We start from the raw sequence: 22,961 nt of genomic DNA, 5'->3' as shown, positions 1-22,961 counted from the left end.
TCGATTTTTTATTCATATTTGCATAAATCAGTAAAATAAAGATTAATACTTACATTTTTTTTCTCTTTTTAAATACAATCAGTAAATACAGAGCGAAACTCTCCATTCAATAATAATAATAATTACCTTTTTGTCTAATGGCTTTAATCCCTTTCATTGCTAAGATCTCGTGCATATAATAAGCAAAAACTTATTAGCCTAACATGTTAATAAATATTCACAGTGGACTTTGATGGTGTTTATGACACAAAGTGACCATGTTCCCTCACAATAAGGGATTGTTAGTGTGCTCCGTAGTGCACAAGATTCTGTAATGAAAAGAAAACAGAGAGATTATTGAGAGAGAGTTATAATACGCAGCTATAACTTTCCATAAAATGCCGCACTTTATTGTTGTTGCTTTTTCTTGATAGACAGCAGGAACCAAATTAAACCTGAATGACATTTTATGATCATTGTGTAATCATTTATTTCTATACCTGACGTTAGATGTACATGAAACATCATCCTGCTTTCGAACCAGTGTCCAGAGTTCCAGCACCTTCCACATTCTCAGCACACACTGTAATACTGATGCAGCACCACTAGGTGTCGCCAAACACCATCTAAAAGTCTTTAAAGTCTTAAAATCTTAAAATCAGGAAGGTCAATACACAAAACACGATAAATATACTACAACTATTACCATACACACAATTGTTCTTACATGCTTTGTCATAATGGCTTTATAATCCGTAATCACACTTTACATATTGATTTATTATTAAAATAATATCGCATCTTATTAAACAGCTACTTTGGTTTCATGAGGAAGGGATCACAAGGATTACCTAACAAAAAATCTTCAGAGCACCTGTAAGTTTGTTCGGCTTACAAAAGTCAGCATCAGGAGTTCAAGTGGTAAGACGAGAAGAGGGAAAAAAAACGAAACGAGGAAACGCGAGATGAGGCAGGGAAAATTGAAACTACGTGAGAAGTGATAAGCCAGTGCAGGTAAAAACAAGATAAGATAAGAAAAAAGCAAGATAAGATGAGGAACAACTAGACTTGACGAGAAGAAGCCAGGCAAAACAACACACGATAAGGAAGAGGGAGATGAGTCGATGAAAAATAAGAGAAGACAACAGGAAATATGAAATTGAAAAAAAAAAACGATTCAGATGAAAGAAATGACACAAGAAACACAAGCTGAAAGAGTACAAGAAAGCTCCAAATGAGATGCAAAAAAGTGAATAGAAAAGTGATAAAATGGGGGGGGGGCAAGATAAGGTGAGGAAATGACAGCGCAGGATGAGACGTAAAAACAAGAGACGCTTTTACCAAGTAACCTGAGACGAGCCGATGAAAAACGAGACACAAAAAATAGATATAAGAACTTTAAGAAATGAAGATTTTAAAATTAAACAACTACAGAAATGAAGGACAGGAAACCGAGAGGATGAGAGAGAAAGTTTTGAAGAAAAAGAGGAGAAAAAGAGATGAAGTTATGTTGTAAAGAGAAAAGAATGAGATCAGAAGAAAAATGACTGGATGAGGAAATGAGATGCTGATTATTCTGCTGTATTTTCCTGTGAGTGATTTTACTGGTTGCTATTAAACACTGCTACAAAAACCAACAAACTCTACTGCTTCCTTCCAAGCCTTGTTTTTCTTCCTAACATCTCCGTACACCTTTACTAAGAGTGAGAGATGGTATATATGGCAGGAGACGATGAAACCACGCTTATAAAATTTCCATTTCAAACCATTCGATAAGGTTCGGTTTTCTGTGGCTCTGTGATGATGTCTACTGGAAAAGTGAATGGTTTCTGATGACGCTAGCTAGAGTAAAAAAAGTCTTCCGTTTAGCATTATTCAGGACAAAAAAACCCACGATAACTACAAACCTAAAACATACAGAGACGTGTCTCTAATGTGTCTGTCATAAAAATTTGTGAAGTCTGCAGTGCAGTAGAACTTTTCCTCTGTGTGCCGCCATTTTGTCTGTGATGTTTGTTCACAATGTTCAGTGTCTCTGTGAAGTATTTTCATGGTGATAATCAGCATACACAAGAAATGTGTGTGTGTGTGTGTGTGTGTGAGAGAGAGAGAGAGAGAGAGAGAGATTAGCTTGACATTAGCTTACAGGAACAACTAATCTCTGGATCTATTAGCATTTGAATTTGTGTATATTAGCATTAATGATTGTATTATTAATACTGGCCTATATATATATATATATATATATATATATATATATGTGTGTGTGTGTGTGTGTGTGTGTGTGTGTGTGTGTTTGAGTTCTGGAAGACAATAACAAAGGTTAGCCTTGCATTAGCCTTTAGCCGGAAGCCATTTCTCTGTGTGATATTGTACATCATTGTTAAATGCTCAGTCATGAGAGTTTCATTCAGCCTCGACATACAAACACACACGCACACACACACACACACACACTCACTCACTGTGACCTTGTCTATTCTGGTGTAGTGTCTTAGCGGGGTTCATGCAAGGCTAATCATGTCTCAGGTGCTGGTTTGTGTATTAGGTATCTGTCAGTAACTTCATCTCCCTCCTTCCTCCTCCTTTCTTTTATTTGTTTTCTTTCACTCATCTGCTCCAGCAGATTATTTCTCCTGTAGGACCTTCTTCAGGAAGTCTACTACATCTTCGCCTCGGTCCCAGGGCACTACCGAGGGTTTATACATACCGGGCTGCGTTTTGTGCAGATCCTGGATGATCTTATGCATCGGGAATCCTCTCCTGGGGAAAACTGTATCATTTTGTCCCAACGCTAACGTGGGACAGATGTCATTTTCTCCGTCGCCTATATAAAATACCTTTCGGAAAGGTTCCCCTCGTTCCTTTGCCCTTTTGCTCACGTACTCTCTCAGGATGGCCTGCTTGCACATGTTTTCCGGGCACTTGGGGCAGGAGTGGGAGTGAAAAGGCCGCAGGACAAGGCGTCCGTTTGTGTTGAATTCTGCTGGATTGGTGAAAACCTTGGTGAAAAGTTTGTGAGCTCCAGCATGTCGTAACCACGTCTCGATGAAGTACGAGTTCGCATCCGAGACGATGACGCACTCAAAGTCTTCCCGAGCCAACAGGAAGTTGAGAAGCACCGCTCCACCCGGAGAGGCTGGGATTTGCTGGATTGCGGCCCGGATGGCGTCCTCTGCGACGCCGCTCTCGCTCAGAAACTTCATGATTTGCTGCGAGTGCTCCAGGAAGAATCTGGGCTGGTGGTTCTTGCTCAGGGCCTCAGGAAGTTTCTGGAACGGTGCGGCACGGACCACCGAGTTGTCGCTGTTCTCGTTGATCAGCGTCTCGTCAAAGTCAAAGAGAAACAGGAAGCGGGCGGCCATGCTGCTGGTTATCCTCTCTGCACAAATAAAGAGACAAAAAATATTTAGGAATGACCTTTAATTTTGATAAAGATGATAAATCCTGTTTTACAATGTGTGATTCTTATTCATTATAGTCCATGTCATGTTCTACAGCAAAGAAATGAGTACACTACATTCTGCTGACATCATTATTAATCGGTGTGATCAGGAAATCAGACTCACATAAACACTTCAAAATGAGCTTTAGCCAATCAGCACGTTGATTTCAACTCGTTTATATGAACTTACACTACCTGGAAGCCACGCCCCCTTCCCTCTATAACTGTATGTTTGACTTTAACTTTAAACACATCAGGTGTTTAGATTTCATTGGCCTTTCATACCCCGATCAGTGTAAGCGTTTCAAAAATAAAAATGTGAAAACAAGGAAACATCCATCTTATATACCCGCTTTATTCCTAATTAGGGTCACGGGGGTCTGCTGGAGCCTATCCCAGCACACATTTGTTGAAAGGCAGGGGTAAACCCTGGACAGGTTGCCAGTCCATCACAGGGCCACACATATAGACAGACAACCACACACACTCACACTCACTCCTATAGGCAATTTAGAATTACCAATCAATCTAATGTACATGTTTTTGGACTGTGGGAGGAAACCGGAATACCCAGAGTAAACCCACACAGGCACGGGGAGAACATGCAAACTCCACACAGAAAGACCCCTGTCTGTTCAAACCCGGGATTGGAACCCAGGGCCTTCTTGTTGTGAGGCAACAGTGCTGACCACTAAGCCAAAAGTTGTTTTTCTTCAGTCTCATTCATTCATTTTATCTTCAAAATGAAAGAGAAAAACAAGCAAAAAAATTTGAGAGCCTTTTGCAAAATTCTCATCAAATGAAATTCTCATTTGCATTTTTTTGTTTCATTTCAAATGAAAAACACATAAACAGAATTTGCATGATGCTGTAGACTGAATTCTGTAAACGTCTAACAAATAGCCCACATGAGAAAAAAAAAGTTTTTGATTCGATTCAACATCAAGGATTAAAAGGAAATATGAATAAATTGTACACATTACGATATAAGCAGAAAGACTTCTTTGCTTATAAAAGCAACACCTCAAGGCAAAAAGTCAAATAATTTAATTCACGGGGGGAATATATGCTTATCTTTTTTGACTAGCTGTCAGTTTCTTAATCAGTCCAATTGAAATATGTGCTGCTTTAGAAAAAAAAACACACACAAAATATTAATCATCAGGGTCAAACCGGAGAGTAGTGTATATTCTCCACAGTGAATGAAGAGATCAGCAGACATGCAAACCTTCATGAAACATCTAGAGTTTATGCAAAAGCCAATCAAATAATACAGTGTTTCATGTCGTCATATTTCATCAACAATGCAGTTCCCTTCAAAAGTATTGGAACACAAGGCCAGTTTCTTTTCTCATGCTCTACCCTTCTCTCCTACCTCCTACCCTACATCTGGGTTTGAGATCAAAAGATGAATATGAGACAATAGATCAGAACTTCAGCAGTTTTCTTCTGTGCTTTCTTCTGTTTCCAGGTTTGTAGTGCAGTTTCTTTCAGTTGTTGTGTTTCAGGAAGTTTCTCTCTTCTGTCTCCTCATCAGGGGGTGAAATGCTGCTCAGTGGTGTTCAGGTCTGCTGTTTGACTTGTCCAGTCTAAAACCTTCCACTTTCCCCCTGATGAAGTCCTGTGTTTAGTGTCAGTGTGTCTTGGATCATTGTCTCGCTCCATGATGAAGCTCCTCCTGATTAGATTGGACGCATCAGACAGGATGTAGACGTCTGAATTCATTCTGCTGCTACCATCGTGAGCTCTATCAACAGTAAAGATTATTGAAAATGTTCCAGAAGCAGACATGCAAGACCTTCATTGTTGTATTGTCTATGCTCAGTGGTTTTCATGGTTTACTTTTCTCCCACAGACAGCTCTCTGGTCTTCATGTTGGTTTTTCCTTTATTACAACAAATGCAGTCTTCAGAGTGAAACCCCGGACACACCTGAACACCAGAGTCTAAAAGGACACACCAACACCTGTCACTCACATGTCCCTGTATTTTTGATCACTTGAGAAATGTGTGGGTTCTAACAAAAGGCACCATGTTCTAACAAGACTTTGACATGTCTAGTTGTACATTTCAGGAAATTAAAACTGAAATTCTGATCTTTCGTCTCATGTTCCTCAAACCCATATGCCTTCAGTGTAGCATTATACACCTAGGAAAACTATATATATATATATATATATATAGACCAGAATATAACAAAATAATAATAAAATCAATTACAGCACAATACTCGTAGGGTTTCAGCTGTGTCAGTGCTTGGACCCCTAAAATTACTGGAAGCTCATTGATATCTATTCACTGATTCTCTGCGCGCGCTGCTGTGGACTATGTGAACGGAAACGGGAGCGCGCGCCGTAATGAAGCCTGCAGTGCCGTACAGCGCGTGCACTGAAAAGACACCCCTCCTCTTAAAACACACACACACACGCACACACACACACATACACATACAGAGAGAGAGAGAGAGAGAGAGAGGATGACACAATGAAAAAAAATGAAGAACAAACCGGAAAGAGCAGAATAACGGTACCGATAAATAAACAGCAGTAACAGTACCGGTTGAAGGTCGCGCGGTTCTGTGCTGCGGCGCGCGAGCTCCGGGACATCTCAGCCGCATCGGACGAAGCGTGAGGAGGGGCTGATGACGTCAGACTCGCGCGGCGACAGTGCGTCGGCTGACGTCATAAATATTGTCTTTAGTGAGAATTTGGTTTCAAGACCGGGATGCTAAAATAGATAGATAGATAGACAGACAGATAGATAGATAGATAGATAGATAGATAGATAGATAGATAGATAGATAGATAGATAGATAGATAGATAGATAGATCTATCACACACACACACTGGAGTAACATTTTAACATTTAGTAGGGTATCCCTACTTTCACTCAAGCACAGGAGATGTGTACTTTGCCCACCACTGGTTTATGGTGTGTGTGTGTGTGTGTGTGTGTGTTTGTGTGTGTGTCAGTGTTTACAGGGCACAAGTATTTGTCCATGGACGCTACACAAGAAAAAGGACCTTTTTATAAAAACAGGGTCTGTAGCTTGTAACTTTTTTCTTACAAAATTTTCTTGAAAAATTAAAAAATAAACATCATGGCAGAAGCAAATATAAAGTACTACAGTGGGACAGTCTGACTTGGTAACTCAAACAGAATGACTAATGTGTGCTGGACACTCCTGTGTCCTGGGGAATCAGTTTTAAACAACTGACCAGTGAGGATCTAAGCAGACTGATTTTAACAGAAACGTGCTGCTCTACAGATTCAGAGGAAAAAAGAATAAATTCAGCACAGTCAGTATTTCAGTATTTAGTATCTATTGCTTTGATGTGTGATGGGCATTTACAGTATTTGTGCATTAATCTTGTTCTGTACATTAAAAATACTATGAAAAAAAATTATTACTTGGTGACTGGTCAAATATCAACAATAAAAGTTGAGCTATTGGGTTAATGGGTTGCTGTATAACATCAGTTAGGTTAATATACACCGATCAGGCATAACATTATGACCCCTGACAGGTGACGTGAATAACATGACATGATTATCTCCTCATCATGGCACCTGTTAGTGGGTGGGATATATTAGGCAGCAAGTGAGCATTTTGTCCTCAAAGTTGATGTTAGAAACAGGAAAAATGGGCATAAGGATTTGAGCGAGTTTGACAAAGGGCCAGATTGTTATGGCTAGACGACTGGATCAGAGCATCTCCAAAACTGCAGCTCTTGTGGGGTGTTCCCGGTCTGCAGTGGTCAGTATCTATCAAAAGTGGTCCAAGGAAGGAACAGTGGTGAACCAGAGACAGGGTCATGGGCGGCCAAGGCTCATTGATGTACGTGGGGAGTGAAGGCTGGCCCGTGTGATCCGATCCAACAGACGAGCTACTGTTGCTGAAGAAGTTAATGCTGGTTGTGATAGAAAGGTGTCAGAATACACAGTGCATGATGGGACAGGGCTGTTTTGGCAGCAAAAGGGGGACCAACACAATATTAGGCTGATCGGTGTAGACTGCTACTCAAGAGTTACTGATTACTCTAGCTTACTTAGCTAACTAAAACGTAACTAGCCATGAATGACATAATTAAGATAATGATAGAATAATTATCTTTTTTTGTCCAAGCTAACATTAGATTTCATATTAAAGAAAATGGCCATTATGATTATCACATGCTCACCTCTACATGTTTTCTCAAATGTGATGTTGAATTCTTGTAAGAAGAAATCGTATGTTATTGAGGCAGAGCAGGAATCTGAATATGAAAGAATCTTCTGTTCTACAACTTGAAACAAATCCTGCAGATCAGGCCACGGATCATAGGTGTGCAAGTAGTGGGATGTGGTCAGGGTTTTCCTCCATCATAGGCTATAGTATTTCAGGGTGGGACACTGCAGTTTTAATGCTACCATACTGTTTACAAAGAATTAAGCAAAAAGCGACGTAGGTCAAAAATAAGGCGTGTGCTGTACCTGCTTGCTGTGCTATAATTAAAAAACTGTGTTTAATATATATGTACAAATAACGAGAGTTGTGGGCTAATGTAGTGGAGTAGAAAGTATGATGCGTTACTTCAAAATGTAGTGGTGGCCCAGTGGCAGGATCCCATGCTCTCGTTGCCGCGGCCTGGGGTTCGATTCCCGGGCAGGACACAAACCCAGCCACTGAAGAGTTAACTCTCAGTGCTGGTCCCAAGCCCGGATTAAATAGGAGGGTTGCATCAAGAAGGGCATCCGGCATAAAACCTGTGCCAAATCAAAACATGCGGACCAAATGATCCGCTGTGGCGACCCTAAACAGGGAGCAGCCAAAAGAACAACAACAACAGTGTAAAGTACAGATCCTGGATACTAGAAAAACATACTTAAGTACAGTAACAAATGACATTTACTTCCTTAATGCCCACCACCTAATCCACACTTCCTATACTGGCCACATAAACTAAACTAGTGCACTATATAGGGAACACAGAGTGGCTCTGGATCCTGCTTACGTCTGGGATTATGACACCACCCAGCGTTCATATTATACAATCACTATACTAATAATAGCTTTTTATTTATTTAGCAATCTCTCTTTCATAACCACAACACACACACACTGCATGATTCGATGACCTTGTCTGGATTAGAGGTGGTTTTTAATTAAGCCATGCTCACAACAGGCCTTTGTGCATGTGACCTCTATGTACAATGATCTCTTATATAATCCTGATATAAATCAGGTTTCTGGATAATCTAATCTCTGAGCACATCTCAAACCAAATCCCACAGCAATCGAGACTCAAAGTATATACTCGAGACAGTATTACATTAACTGGGGTTTTTCATTTATTTGTATATTTTATTATATTGTATAGATTCTAAATGGTCACAGATTTTGATTTGTGACACATAGCCCATGATGTGTAACCTGTGGAAAGTTTTCGGCTCTGAACTCTAGTGGATATTGCGAGTGTGTGAGAAATGTCACTCACGTAATCGCTGCGTCTGCACACACTTTATATCCAACTCAACATCAGTGACAGCTTTATTATCCGTGCTCAAGCGTGATTCCAGTGCAAACCGACAAGCTACTAAAAGTCTAAATGTCATTAACAACAAATCCAAACAATCAGCTTGAATAAATCCTTGGATCTTCACTTCTCCATTCACAAATCATTTCCTACCTGCAGTTCTAGTTGTAATTCATAACTTCTTGAAGTTATCGACTGTCCACTGATAGAGACCTGAGAACCAAACTGACCAGGGTGATTGCAGTCCAAAGTCATTTCTGTGGTCTCTAAGTGATTCTATCTACAGCAGTCCCATGTATCTCCAGGCTGCATGTGGAGCATCTTCAGCAGCAGCAAGCAGCCTCTAAATGATGAGACTCCAGCCAGATGTAGGCATCAAGATGGATCAGGCAGATCCAGCAAGCAGAAGCAGTCAGGGTCACTGGTATCTCTGAGCAAGAGCTTGTCCAGTCTTCCACACGCTCTAAAGAACTCGCCTAGTTCCTCCTGAATCATGTCCACATCTCTGGTGACTTCATCTTCGGAGTCTGTGAGGACTGTGAGTCCCTTATTAGTGGAGCACACTAATCTGAACTCCAGTCCAAAGGCAGTGTTGCAAATTCCCATTGCAACATTACAGAAGAGTTTTAAGCATATGACCCCAACCTTATCTTACCCAGCTTCAACATCTATTGGCCAGACCTTGTCCAGCCCTGCAGCCCTGCCAGCTATGTGAAGGACACTGGAACCTCAACCAGGGAGATGAAAGCTCCTCATTGGTCTCTTTCCATTACCACATAAACACTTATACAGTACAAAATTGTAGGCATTGCTAGACGTGTGTGTGTGTGTGTGTGTGTGCAGGATCAAGATCATAACACAAACTAAAAATAGGGGACTTTGCTGAATCAGTGGTCTGATCTAAAGGACATCCATGTGTTACTGTAAAAGGACACCATGGGTCTGGTGTGTGTGTGTGTGTGTGTGTGTGTGTGTGAGACTCCAGTTTAATAGCACTCCAACAGTATCAGTAATGCATCCTGGAGTTAATTAGATGAACTGACTTTACACAGGTTTGTGTCTGAAAGAGATGCTTGCTGAATAGCATACACATTCTACTCAGGGATGAAGCTAGAAATCATTGTCTGCCTGTCAGACGCCTACATCTCTCCTCACGCCAACACTCGTGTTCCAGTGTCATTGTCTAGGTTAGAATCCAGGCGAATAATTCCGGTCTTCTCCACCCTTACAGCGCCCTCACCTTACACCTTGTGAGAACTCACCTGCTTCTAAATAATACAGGAATGTGAAACCCATCTGCAAATCAGCATCTGCATCAGGTTACCTACCGGCCAAGTCGCCTTCACTTACCCAGTGAACTTTACTGTAGAACGTGGACTGTTCAGTACAATGTCCCTAAAATCTTAAAATTGTGGAGCAAATGGATAAAACCAAGAAGAAGGTAAAAAGCTAAAATGAGACATGACATGAGACAAATAATGGATCAAACAAGATGATAGATGATAGAGATGAGATGAGACAAGAAAAGATAAATGACTTGAGATGATAAAAGGGGCAAGACATTATAAGTGAGAACCTCCTCCTGTCCTCCACTGATCATCTCATCACATCACCTCATCTCCAATCAATCTCTTGAACTAGATGTTGCATTTAGCACCATTTGTTATATAATACTTTAAAGCAAAGAAACAAACAAAAAATATTGATCAGTCAGCGCCAGAACTCATCACTCAGTCAGAATTTTCTCTTTTTATTCCCCCCTTTCTCTCTATTGCATTCTCATGGTGTGTTCATCCTCATACATACATGTGTGTGTGTGAGAGAGAGAGAGAGAGAGAGAGAGAGAGAGATCTGTTTCACCTAATGCCTGATTTTTATTCACCTCTAAAAAGTTTTCTCCTGGCTGAACTCTGTAAACTGGGATGAAAAGAAAGTCTGAGGTGTCTAAAGGCGCGCCTTGTGCTCCCTCTTGTGTTTGGTTAAAGAATTGCAATTGAACTGATTTAACACAATAACAATGTTCTCAAAAACACATACGCTAAGCTACAAAAGTCTTAAACCACACTAAAAACCTGTTTTGTTAAAAGAACAATGGACATAACTGTTACGTATTTAAAACTAATGAAGAAAATGTTTAGCATCTCAAAGAGTGAAAATTCTACAATTTATTTCCAGCTCCTTATTTAAAAGCATGCGATTGAGTGATATCTTAACTGCTCAGATGTTCCTCATGTCTAATGCACTTTAACTGATTGTTTCATTTCCATCAATAACACTGATGGACATTTTACAAGCAAACACGGTATACAGTAATGAGTTACAGTATTTAAAGGTTTATAGGAGAATATTCAGTGACCGGATGGGGTGAAGCAAACTGACCATTACTGACCGTTACAAAGCGCTGACTTTGGAGATTCCTTGATACCTCCTTCTAGCAAGCTTCATCAACGCATAATAAAGACAGACAGACAGACAGACAGATAGATAGATAGATAGATAGATAGATAGATAGATAGATAGATAGATAGATAGATAGATAGATAGATAGATAGATAGATAGATAGATAGATAGATAGATACTTTGTTCATCCAAAATGGGAAATTTACAAATTCATAACAAAGTGTTAATTATAAATAAATGTCAAAAATGTACATTTTGTTTTTCATACACATGTTTAGAATTGTCTGAAGGTGTAATAGACCCGTAATTAAACTTCCTAGGTCTTCTGTTGGTCTTGTTGAAGTTTTAGACTTATTTAAACGAGATGCCTACGTCATATCCGGTCCTCGCGAGGCGCTTTCACTTTCTTTTCCTCGCAAAACAAACCCTGCTGCTGAAAATAGCGACTTCCACTAAAGGAAAGAAAAAGCGACAGAAAAAAAAAGAGTTGGCGAGTCTTTTTACTATAAAGTAAGCTATTATTAAACAAAGCGTTCGCATTTGCAGTGCATTTCAGGTCAGCTGAAGCGGAAAGGTGATATTTCTAAACTGAGCGCGTGACTTATTTGTTTCAGTGTGTGTTGATAAATGGATGACTTTTGCTAAATTTTGGATGAAAAAAACATAGTAATAATGCTTCAGTCTCCTTTACATTAAGAAGAATAAATCAGTGCAAGTGCTGTTTTTTTTATTCTCTAGGCCTGTGTTGTTAGCCTCACGGCTAATTGTAACACGACAACAGGTGATTAGTGAGGAATAAAACACTCGTCTCGTGCACTCCACCTGCTGTGATGCTGTGTAGTTTCCTATAACATCTACACCGATCAGCCATAACATTATGACTACAGACAGGTGAAGTGAATAACACTGATGATCTCCTCATCATGGCACCTGTTAGTGGGTGGGATATATTAGGCAGCAAGTGAACATTTTGTCCTCAAAGTTGATGTTAGAAGCAGGAAAAATGAACAAGAGTAAGGATTTGAGCGAGTCTGACAAGGGCCAAATTGTGATGGCTAGACGACTGGATCAGAGCATCTCCAAAACTGCAGCTCTTGTGGGGTGTTCCCGGTCTGCAGTGGTCAGTATCTATCAAAAGTGGTCCAAGGAAGGAACAGTGGTGAACCGGAGACAGGGTCATGGGCGGCCAAGGCTCCGATCCAATAGCCGAGCTACTGTTGCTCAAATTGCTAAAGAAGTTAATGCTGGTTCTGATAGAAAGGTGTCAGAATACTGGATCAGAGCATCTCCAAAACTGCAGCTCTTTTCCCGGTCTGCAGTGGTCAGTATCTATCAAAAATGGTTCAGGAATAGTTTGATGAGTACAATAACCAGTTTGAGTAGTTGACTTGGCCTCCAAATCCCCCAGATCTCAATCCAATCGAGCATGTATGGGATGTACTGGACAAACAAGTCCGATCCATGGAGGCCCAACCTCACAACTTACAGGACTTAAAGGATCTGCTGCTAACATCTTGGTGCCAGATACAACAGCACACCTTCAGGGACCTAGTGGAGTCCATGCCTCAATGGGTTAGGGCTGTTTTGACAGCAAAAGGGGGACAATATTAGGCAGGTGGTCATAATGTTATGCCTGATCAGTGTACATATGCTGTAAATAGAGTTTAAATACACTGATCTAATGTGTTTATTTACATTACTTGCATTAGTCAAGTCAACAAGTCAAGTCAAGAAGCTTGTATTGTCATTTCAACCACATATAGCTGATATCGCAGTACACAGTGAAATGAGACAACGTTTCTCCAGGATCCTGGTGCTACATAAGACAACATATAACTACAAAACAGAAACGATAATACGGAGCTAGGGACAGAAAGTAGTTGTCCTAGCTACATAAAGTACAACATGTGCAACCAGGTGCAGAAACAGAAAATACAAAAACAACAGAAAACATTACAGGATACATAGTGGCATAAAAACGTGCAACAAAATAAAATGTGCAAAATAGAGAAACTGTAAACCAGTGATATTTTATATCATATACACTATATTGCCACTATATTGGTTTTGGCACACCCATTCAAATCACTGATTTCAGGTGTTGTTTTTCAGGGGTTTAGCTCGGCCCCTTAGTTCCAGTGGAAGGAACTCTTAATGCTTCAGCATACCAAGACATTTTGGACAATTTCATTCCCCCGTCTTTGTGGGAACAGTTTGGGGATGCCCGCTATGGACCTTGCTTTGTGCACTGGTGTGCAGTCATGTTGGAACAGGAACGGGCCATCCCCAAATTGTCCAAAATGTCTTGGTATGCTGAAGCATTAAGCATATAGTGTATGTTTGTATATATATATTATAATATATATATGTTGAATTTGTGTGCAAATACAAAATGTAAACATTTGTAGTGTGAGTGGGGTTACAGATGTATGTGTTGAATCTCAGACAGTTGACACAGGTCAGTTCAGGTCTGTGTGTGTGTGTGTGTGTGTGTGAGAGAGAGAGAGAGAGAGAGAGAGAGAGAGTGAGAGAGAGAGTTGGTATAGTTTCAGTTCTGGATGTTGAGGAGCCTGATGGCTTGAGGAAAGAAATTCTTACACAGTCTGGTTGTACCTCTTTCCAGACGGCAGGAAAGTGAAGAGTGTGTGTGAGGGGTGTGTGAGGTCATCCACAATACCGCTGGCTTTGCAGATACAGCGTGTGGTGTAAATGTCCGTGATAGAGGGGAGAGGGACTCCAGTGATCTTCTCAGCTGTCCTCACTATGCTCATTATCAAATACAGTCCCTTGCAGTGAATGTGATCTACAGCTTCTCTTTTCCTTTTCTGAAATGATCCTGGATCAGGATGGCTGGCGAAGTAAGGACCATCCAAGTGAGCGGTCTGCCCATGGACGTTTCTGAGAATCGTCTCATAGACAAACTTCAGATCCATTTCCTGCGTAAGAAGAACGGTGGAGGTGATGTCAGCAAGGTCACTGTTTCCAAAACGATGCCTGGAACAGCCTTCATCACGTTTGAGGAGAGCGAAGGTAAGAGGTTTTATTTCTTCCGAATTAATCGATGCCATTTTCTGTAATGGACAGAATAAAAATAGTGGAGACTCATTTTATCATGTACGCTAAAGAGTACATATTTCAGATTATAACCTTTGACCCTGTTACACTTTAACACATCAACTCACATTTTAGTGATTATATACACAGTAATAGAAAGTGTTATGTATCTTATATATAAACCGGCATCTCTCTCTGTCTCTCACAGTCGCCTCAAGACTCGCACAGACAAGAAAGCATGTCCTCAAAGTCAATGACAAAAGCTATGACATCACCGTCAGCCTTCAGTCTGAAGAAGTGGATGTGGATAAAGTAACAGCTGTTCCACATTTATTAAGTTTTACTCAGATTCAGTCACTCTTCATCTCTCTCTCTCTCTCTCTCTCTGTTTCTCCATTCACACTATTGCTGATCTTGCTCATGAAGATCAGTTTTAAAGTAAATGTGTTAATTCCCTCTTTTTCATTCTTCCTCCTCCTCCTCCTCTTCCTCCTCCTCCTCAGGTCCTGTTGTTTATGTCGGTACTGGTTGACCCCAGGCAAATCCCAGGAGGAAAAAACACTCTTTTTTCTTTGCATAAACGTTTTCCAGGAGTCCAATTCACTTACGACTTCGACAAACATCTGTACACTCTGCAAGGACGCTACAGTGAGGTTCAGGGGCTCAGCAGCTTGGTGCTGGAGTCACTGCAGAAACAGGTATAAACCTTCTTTACTTTACTTTTCCTTTTATTTAAGTCCAGCTACAGGAAGTATAAAAAAAAAATCATTACAATCTCTCCATGTAAAAATGATGAAGCATGATGAAATGATGAAGGTGTTAATACTGTTAGTTGATTCATTTCCTAAAATATCAAGCATTCGATTCCTTTTATTCTACAGCAGTATAACAACAGTTAAAATATCTATTGAAAATCATCACATCATATTTTTTATTTATTTATAGTTACATTTAATGATGTGGGACTAGTTAGTTCCTGTTGTCGCTAACATTACATCAGTTGTAAACGGTGGTTCCCTCACCAGCCTACATTTTTATTAAAAAAGCCAAAAAAAAAAAAAGAAACCTCTGTCTCGAAGATGTTGAAAAACATTGCCTCTTTCACTGGAGACTCCTTTAATAAATGTTAAATAAACATCTCCTTACAGAAAAGTTAATTAGATTAATGACTACAGACTTTTTTTTCAGTCTGCTGTATACATCCCTGTGAATAAGCCGTTGCTATAGAAACAATAACATATTAGGATGAGTGCATTAATATAAACCTGCACTATTGTCAGAGCTGCCATTCTAGAGAATTAATCAACACCTGAGAAAATAGGTCCAACTGCACAGTGGTATGTTTAATTACGTTATTTAGTAGATAAAACAGCTTTTGAGGTTTTTAAGGAGCTCCAGCTTCACAACCGCTGAGTTTAGTCTTTCTGTACTATTGCGATAACTTCCTCTTAATACTTCTACTTTAAATACAAACCCTCAGACTTCTGCTGTATTGTTTTATGTTCATCTCATCCTCTCTGGTAATTTCGTCTCATGGAAGTAGATATCACGATGTACCGAAAACGGTATGCTTATCAGCTCTAACACTAATGAAAATAATCAAATATTAATAATATTCACCCAGGACCAGAGCTCAGATGATAAGGCACAGCCCAAGAGAGCAAGCAAAAAGACATATAACTCACCCCTGATGGAATCTGCCAGCAGCCAGGTAGATGCAAATAAAGACACTGAGGAAGTAAAACACAGTGAAGGGTTGGGTCTGGACCTGGAGAGTAAAAGCTGGAAAACAGGTACGCACCTTCATTTAATTATAATCTATTACTTCAAGCTTAATAATAATTACATTTTTATTTAATAATTACGTAACTTCATGTTTTCTGGCATATTCGGGACAGAGGAGTTTATGTTTCTTTGTGGTTTCTCTGTAACATGAATGAATTTGTTTTTGACTTATTAATAGAGAAAGAATAAAGAGAAGCTGGTGAGGGTAAAACTATAGCTGCTATAACAGAAGTGACAACATCAAATTGCTTTGAGATAAGAACTAAACACCTAATGATGTGCTGTTACTGGTAAATTTGCCCCTTTAGGGTGACAGCAGTAACTTATCAGAACATCTCATTGTTTATCATTTTCCTCTATACCTGCATTATTCCTAATTAGGGTCACAGGGATCTGCTGGAGTCTATCCCAGCACATATTGGGCAAAAGGCAGAGGTACACCCTGGACAGGTCTCCAGTCTATCACAGGGCCACACATATAGACAGACAACCACACACAAGCAATTTAGAATTACCAATCAACCTTATCTACATGTTTTTGGACTGTGGGAGGAAACCAGAGTACCTGGAGTAAACCCACGCAGGCACATGCAAACTCCACACAGAACCAAGGACCTTCTTGCTGTGAGGCAATAGTGCTAACCACTAAGCCATCACAACACAACATGGAGTGTTTTATTCTTCACATCAACACAACGTAGAGGAATTTAACCATGATTAAGGTGTCGACTTAACCAGAAAAACTGACTCACTCATTGTAATCTTTTAATGTAGATTTTAACATTTCAGCTTCTCTGTATAGGATCAGCAACTTCATCCTACAATCAGAACAAAGCATAGAAAAGCTGAAGAATTTACACAGGCAGTGTAGTTTGTACTCAGACTTCATCATGCTTTCGCATCTGTTCAGTCACAGCTGGAGATTTACAGTACAAGGAATCACCATTAGCAATAAAAATGTGGGCAGGGCAAGTGATGTGAAAAATCTGAGCAGTGTTTATCTTTATGCCACTGAGCTCAGCACAGCTGCAATGTGAACTATGTGATTGTTCTTTGCAGATTTACCTCTGGCAAGTGCTTCCAGCAATCAGAAATCACATACGGCTTCGACAGAAAACAAATGGGACTCAGATATTGGAGCTTTGTATGAAGACTTTTCCCTGATTGTAGATTCAGACATTTTCCGTTATCTCCATCAATACTCCACGGAGTACCAGAGCATCCTCAAGCAGCACAGGATAGAGGTTCTGGATGTGAACTGTGATGACATCACGACTTTATATCTCAAACCTAAATCAGCCTTGTCTCCAAATGACATAAGTTCTGTTATAAAGGCCCATGAGGATCTGGCACATCTGTACCAGCAGAAAGAGTCACAGCTACGCAAGGAGCATGTTTATAAGCGTGAAATTCCAGAGAAGGAACTCACACATGCTCTGGAGTCCCTTAGGGAGAGGCTGCCGATGCTAATGATCCATGAGGATGACAGGAATGTATATATGGTTGGAAGTAAAAGTGACGTATCTGAAGCCAAGCAGTTTATTGTTGGCATGCGAGGATTTGGGATGAAGAAAGAAATCCACTCAGAACATCTATTTGTTCCCTCTGATTCCAAATGTACCTTCTCGAAACAAGGAGGTGCAGCTTCCCATGACCTATTCACGGCAAAGAAGGACCTCCAAGATACGAACCAAAGATGGACTGCTAGAAAGAACTCCAGCAAGAAAGGGCACGATTCTGTTGAATCTCTGAAAAAAATTGATGAACAGATTGAGAAGTCAACAGAAGACATTTTCAGTTTCAGAAGAACTGAAGTTTCACAAGAGAAACATGTCGCAAGCAATCCAGAATGGATGGAGTCTGGTAGCTGGCTGGACAAAAATAAATACACAGATTCTCTCTTTGTTTTTTCCAAGCCTTCTGCTCCACACTCTGTTTTGGATAGAGATGAAAACACATTCAGCAAGTCAGAGGAAATGGGAACTGACTCAGAGACACAAATCAAGTCGAATAAAGGGAACAAGACCAAACAAACTGAGACTGGGAAGGAACGAAAAATGGCCGCCAATTTTAGTAGAGAGATGAACAGTGGCATAAAGGATTTAACATCTTATAGATTAGAAATTCCCAAAAACGATGAAGGTGTATCTGTAAAGGAGAGAAAGAGAATTGATAGTGGACAGCCACAGTCTCTTCCCATTATCAAGCCATCTTTGAATAGTAATCTGGATCCAAACACTTTACATGGTAGTGCGACTGCCCAGACCAGCACAAGCACAATGGAGAGTCAGGAGCTAAAAGGTGACAAGATGTCAAAATCTAAACTTACAGTGACTCCAGCTTGTTTGAGTGGAGACCAAGAGGCCAAAAATTTCCCTGCTATGCCTTCAGAATCAACCCTGAAAAGGTCCAATAGCTTCAGTGGCGAGATGAAAAAAGATGAAGCAATGCAAATGGCTGTAGATTTATCTGCTGGACAAAAGGGAATAAGCCAAAATTCTGAGAAAAGAGAAATCATTGCTATGGATATAGTTTTGTCTTTTAGACTGTGGCTGTACCTTACGTCGGTTTATAATACTGAAATTGAGAATTTGACATCTGACCTGCAAATTAAAGAGAAGTTGGATAAGGAAGACATCACATTGTGTCTAAGAGGAGTAGACTCTGAAAAGGTGGGTGAATGTCACCGTGGTTTGAAGAGTCTCATTGCTACAGCTAAAATGGACTTTGAAGCAAGAACACTACCACTGTCCAAGTTCGGACTGTCGAACAGCAAGGATAAACTCTTGATAGAGCTGTGTACATTATTGAAGCAGCGCTATAAGATGGTTAAAGTCCTAGTAATGTCCACTGATATAATTATCCTAGGCCCTAAACCATTGTGTGATGAGGTTGAGGACACTATGGCAAAGGTCTTCCATGAACGGGGAAATACGTTGGAGAATAAGCTGCCTCCCAAACCAGTTAGTTTACATAGCAGCAAAGGACCTGAGAAATTACATGGCCACCAGCCAACATCCTCAGCCATATCTGAGCAAAATGTTGCTCGTTCCTCAAAAAAGGTTCCTCAGGTTTTAAGTAACCAAACTAAAGGCACCAGAGAACAAGACAATCAAAGTCAAAACCAGAACAAGATGAAAGAAGAAAAGTTGGAACAGTTGGATAAGAAAGATCCTACTTTAATGGAGCACGATGGTGGGACCATGAACATCGAGAACAGAGACACCTCATCTGGTAACATCATCACTTCTGCCACAAGACAAGACAAAGCTGATGGTGAGACTAACAGAGACCAAACAAGCACCACTGCTCAGAGCACGGAAACGTTTATTAAACAAATAAACCCAGCCATTTCAGTGGACCAAATCAGGCATTCTCAGGGGTCACCTGGAGTTTCAGATACCAAGAACAACATCATGCCACCTCATGCAAGTGGAAATCAGAGCCTTCTTTCATGCCATGTGTGTAAAAAAGAACACAGCACTGTTAAGCAAACAGCATGTGGCTTTAACTGTTGCAGTGAGTGTGAAGAAGTTCATAACAGCTGCAGAATCTGTAGGACCTCTGGTATCAAAGGTACCATGACCATTCAAGAATCAACAATAACAATTCCTGGATTTAACAGAGACACAACACTGAGGATTATCTATGACATACCCGATGGTATTCAAGGGGTAAGATTAACATTTGTGTAAACATCTTTCTATAACTTATAACCTGTGAAATTTCCCACAGACTCATGGACTGGTGTGTCCACAGGAGGATCATCCCTGCCCAGGGGAACCTTTTAAAGGCAACAGATTTGAAGCCTTTTTACCGCATAACAAAAGCTCTACAAAGCTTCTGCCTCTTCTGGAGAAAGCTTTTCACAAAGGACTCACCTTCACAGTCAAAGTAGGATCTGCAGATGATGATGGAAACAGAGAAGGAAGAGTGGTCTGGGGAAACATTCCTCATAAAACCAATACAGAAGGGGGCGCCTCTAAGTGAGTATTATCTCCAGTCTTCATGGTGGTGTCTTCAACTAGAGAGATTTCCATCTTTCAGAACTGAATAATTATACTAAATCTTACTAACAGGTTATTGATAGTGTCTCTGACAGATGATCCATATTTTAAGAATTGCTAATTGCTAATTTTCCTTTTGCTGAAATTAGGCAAATTTAGCACATAGAACATAGTTGTCAACTGGCAGGCCATGGTCAGACTCAACAGAACACTTGAAACAGCAGATGGGGGTTGGGGTCAGAGCACAGGGTCGGCCATGATGCAGCACCCCTAGAGCAAGGTGGGTTGGGGGCCTTGCTCAAGGGCCCAATGGTGGCAGCTTGGCAGTGCTGGGGCTTGAACCCTGATCTTCCGGGTCAACAACCCAGAACCTTAACCAATTTATCTACCACCAAATTATTTTTATAGAGGAGGCTCAGTGGACCAGAGAGAGCACTAAATGAATCAGTAACAGGATTTTTCATTTTTATTTACCCTTTCTTTAAAAAAAATGACCATAGTTGTTGATGCTGTTACAGGACTAAGGTGTATATGTGTTTATTCATCACTTCAAGTTCCAATCAGACGTCTCCTCTGGTCAGAGGTTTACGTCAACCGAAACCTTGTTGCGTGGAAACTAGCCGCTCTCAACACCTAATCCCAAGTAATCTGGTTGCTTCTTGTACTTCCTGTTTCTAGTTTTTGTGATGGCAGGAGGGGAAAGGTTTGTTATGGATACTGACATATAAAACCAGACTTTCACGGGACCAGAGCTCTGTAATTAGTTCAGCTTTGTGGTGCATGTGTTTGCACTAAGAACATAATTAAAAAAAAAGCCCACATGTATCGTTCTGGCCTGCAAGGCCAACAGTTTCATTATACCAGAACGCCTCCTCGTTTGCAGATATTTCTGCACGGTGGCCTGTTATGTGTTTTCTTACCACAGGAAAACAATGAGCTGTAAACAGTAGAACCTAGCGCCTAGCATTTTGCAAACTTACATGCACAATAGAGAGTTATGGAATTGTGCAATAAGGCCACAGTTCAGAAGGAATTCTTCTATGTGGAAACACACATTATAAGCCTAACAACACCCCCCATGAGCTTGAGAGAGAAAGAGAGAGAGAGAGAGAGAGAGAGAGAGAGAGAGAATAATATGAGTAATCGGATCAGTGTGCAGTCTGAAGCATGATTTATTTGCATGACATCCAGTTTTCCCTGATTTCTGTTGTCCAAGATGGCCACCACATGCAATAAAGATCACAGTATTCACAGATAATTAAAAGAATATTACAGGTTATACAGAGTTTTTTTTTTTTTATTGTAGCCGGCTAGACTAGTCTCATAGCTTCAGTGAGAAACTGAAAGAGTACACTATGAACACCATGTTCTGATTATGTTTTTCTTTCTCTTTATTGTAGGAACGGCTATCCTGACTTCAACTACATCAGACGCTTGGAGGAGGCGTTGAAAGCAGCAGGATTCGGAGAATAAATGCTCTTTCCATGACTGCTGTTTATCACACCCTGTTCTCATGACGGAATTGTGTAGAGAATCACAGATCAATCTCGTGGGTTTATTGGTTAAATCTCTACACCGGGTTTCTGTTGAACTATGACCTGATCCCAAGCTCAATGTGTGAATGGTGTCCTGAGGTGTTCTGGCGGTCTGTCTGGGGTGTGTTAGTTCTCTGCACCTGCCGTTCACAGGATAGACTCCGTGTCCTCGGATATAGCGAGGATGAATGGTTTGATTAATACTGTTATTCATTAGCATTGAAAATATTATACTTTTGAAATATTTAGTATTTTATTACTCTTATTTACAATTCAGAAAACAGCTCTGGTGCAGTAGTAATGCCAAAGTGCACCAATGGGTAAAATACCTTTTGCATAAACTGGGCTTGTCCTTTCCAAAGTCCTCTACGGTGTTTGCTTTTTCCTGGTCTGAGTTAAGTAATGACAAATAAAATAATAACACTATCCATAAGAGTGATGGGGAAGGGAACATTAAAATCATCAGAATGCTGCAATCTGCACCAAGCTTTTTTCTAAAATTTCTAAAAGTTTTTTTCTAAAAGTGTGTGCGAGTGTGTGAGTTGTTTGTCGACCTGAAAGGGATTTAAGGTTTAAGGATTAAAATGATTTGATGTTCATAGTAATATATGCTTTATTTAAAATAGTGTTTATTTCCATAATTGAACTGTTTTTCCATTCGAACTGAATAAACACTTCTGTCTTAGACCTGTTCAGTGTTTTCTGAATCACAGTGTAGTATAAGAAGCTTATTATAAATAATAGGAAGCCAAGCTTTCTGTAAATTACAGTGAAAAATACACTAACTACAGATTTATTTTTATGTTCTACTGATATTTATTAGGTTAAAATACACCAATCAGGCATAACATCATGACCAGTGAGGGGTGAAGTGATTATCTCCTCATCATGGCACCTGTTAGTGGGTGGGATATATTAGACAGCAAGTGAACATTTTGTCCTCGAAGTTGATGTGTTAGAAGCAGGAAAAATGAACAAGAGTAAGGATTTGAGCGAGTTTGATGAAGGGCCAGATTGTGATGGCTAGACGACTGGATCAGAGCATCTCCAAAACTGCAGCTCTTGTGGGGTGTTCCCGGTCTGCACTGGTCAGTATCTATCAAAAGTGGTCCAAGGAAGGAACAGTGGTGAACCAGAGACAGGGTCATGGGCGGCCAAGGCTCATTGATGCATGTGGGGAGCGAAGGCTGGCCCGTGTGATCCGATCCAACAGACGAGCTACTGTTGCTCAAATTGCTG

The 22,961-nt window shown here is 40.3% G+C and overlaps 2 protein-coding genes across 5 annotated transcripts; one reads left to right on the top strand and one right to left on the bottom strand.

Moving 5' to 3' along the window:
- On the bottom strand, positions 1-9,619 carry LOC131363262 (probable phosphatase phospho1). Of its 4 annotated transcripts, none has more exons than XM_058405609.1 (4): positions 9,094-9,619; positions 7,998-8,217; positions 5,954-6,150; positions 1-3,361 (listed from the first exon to the last, which is right to left on the bottom strand). In XM_058405609.1, exons 3-4 carry the CDS (start codon positions 6,027-6,029, stop codon positions 2,607-2,609), a joined length of 831 nt encoding a protein of 276 aa, XP_058261592.1. In that variant the 5' UTR covers positions 6,030-6,150; positions 7,998-8,217; positions 9,094-9,619; the 3' UTR covers positions 1-2,606. The 4 variants fall into 4 exon arrangements, with proteins under 4 accessions (XP_058261592.1, XP_058261591.1, XP_058261593.1 ...); XM_058405608.1 differs by lacking the exon at positions 9,094-9,619 and adding an exon at positions 8,902-9,087; XM_058405610.1 differs by lacking the exon at positions 9,094-9,619 and adding an exon at positions 8,902-9,087 and having other exon boundaries at positions 5,980-6,150.
- A 2,099-nt stretch (positions 9,620-11,718) lies between these two features.
- On the top strand, positions 11,719-22,407 carry LOC131363963 (uncharacterized). The gene is made up of 8 exons (XM_058406972.1): positions 11,719-11,851; positions 14,187-14,371; positions 14,604-14,707; positions 14,899-15,093; positions 16,020-16,188; positions 17,240-19,854; positions 19,940-20,166; positions 21,588-22,407. The coding sequence occupies exons 2-8, from the start codon at positions 14,188-14,190 to the stop codon at positions 21,658-21,660; spliced, it is 3,567 nt and encodes a 1,188-aa protein (XP_058262955.1). The 5' UTR covers positions 11,719-11,851; position 14,187; the 3' UTR covers positions 21,661-22,407.
- The last annotated feature ends 554 nt before the right edge of the window (positions 22,408-22,961 follow it).

Source organism: Hemibagrus wyckioides, linkage group LG13, assembly GCF_019097595.1.
Source record: "Hemibagrus wyckioides isolate EC202008001 linkage group LG13, SWU_Hwy_1.0, whole genome shotgun sequence".
NCBI lineage: Eukaryota > Metazoa > Chordata > Actinopteri > Siluriformes > Bagridae > Hemibagrus > Hemibagrus wyckioides.
The sequence above is the reverse complement of the archived record's forward strand: the minus strand, read 5'-3'. Positions and strand labels throughout refer to the sequence as shown.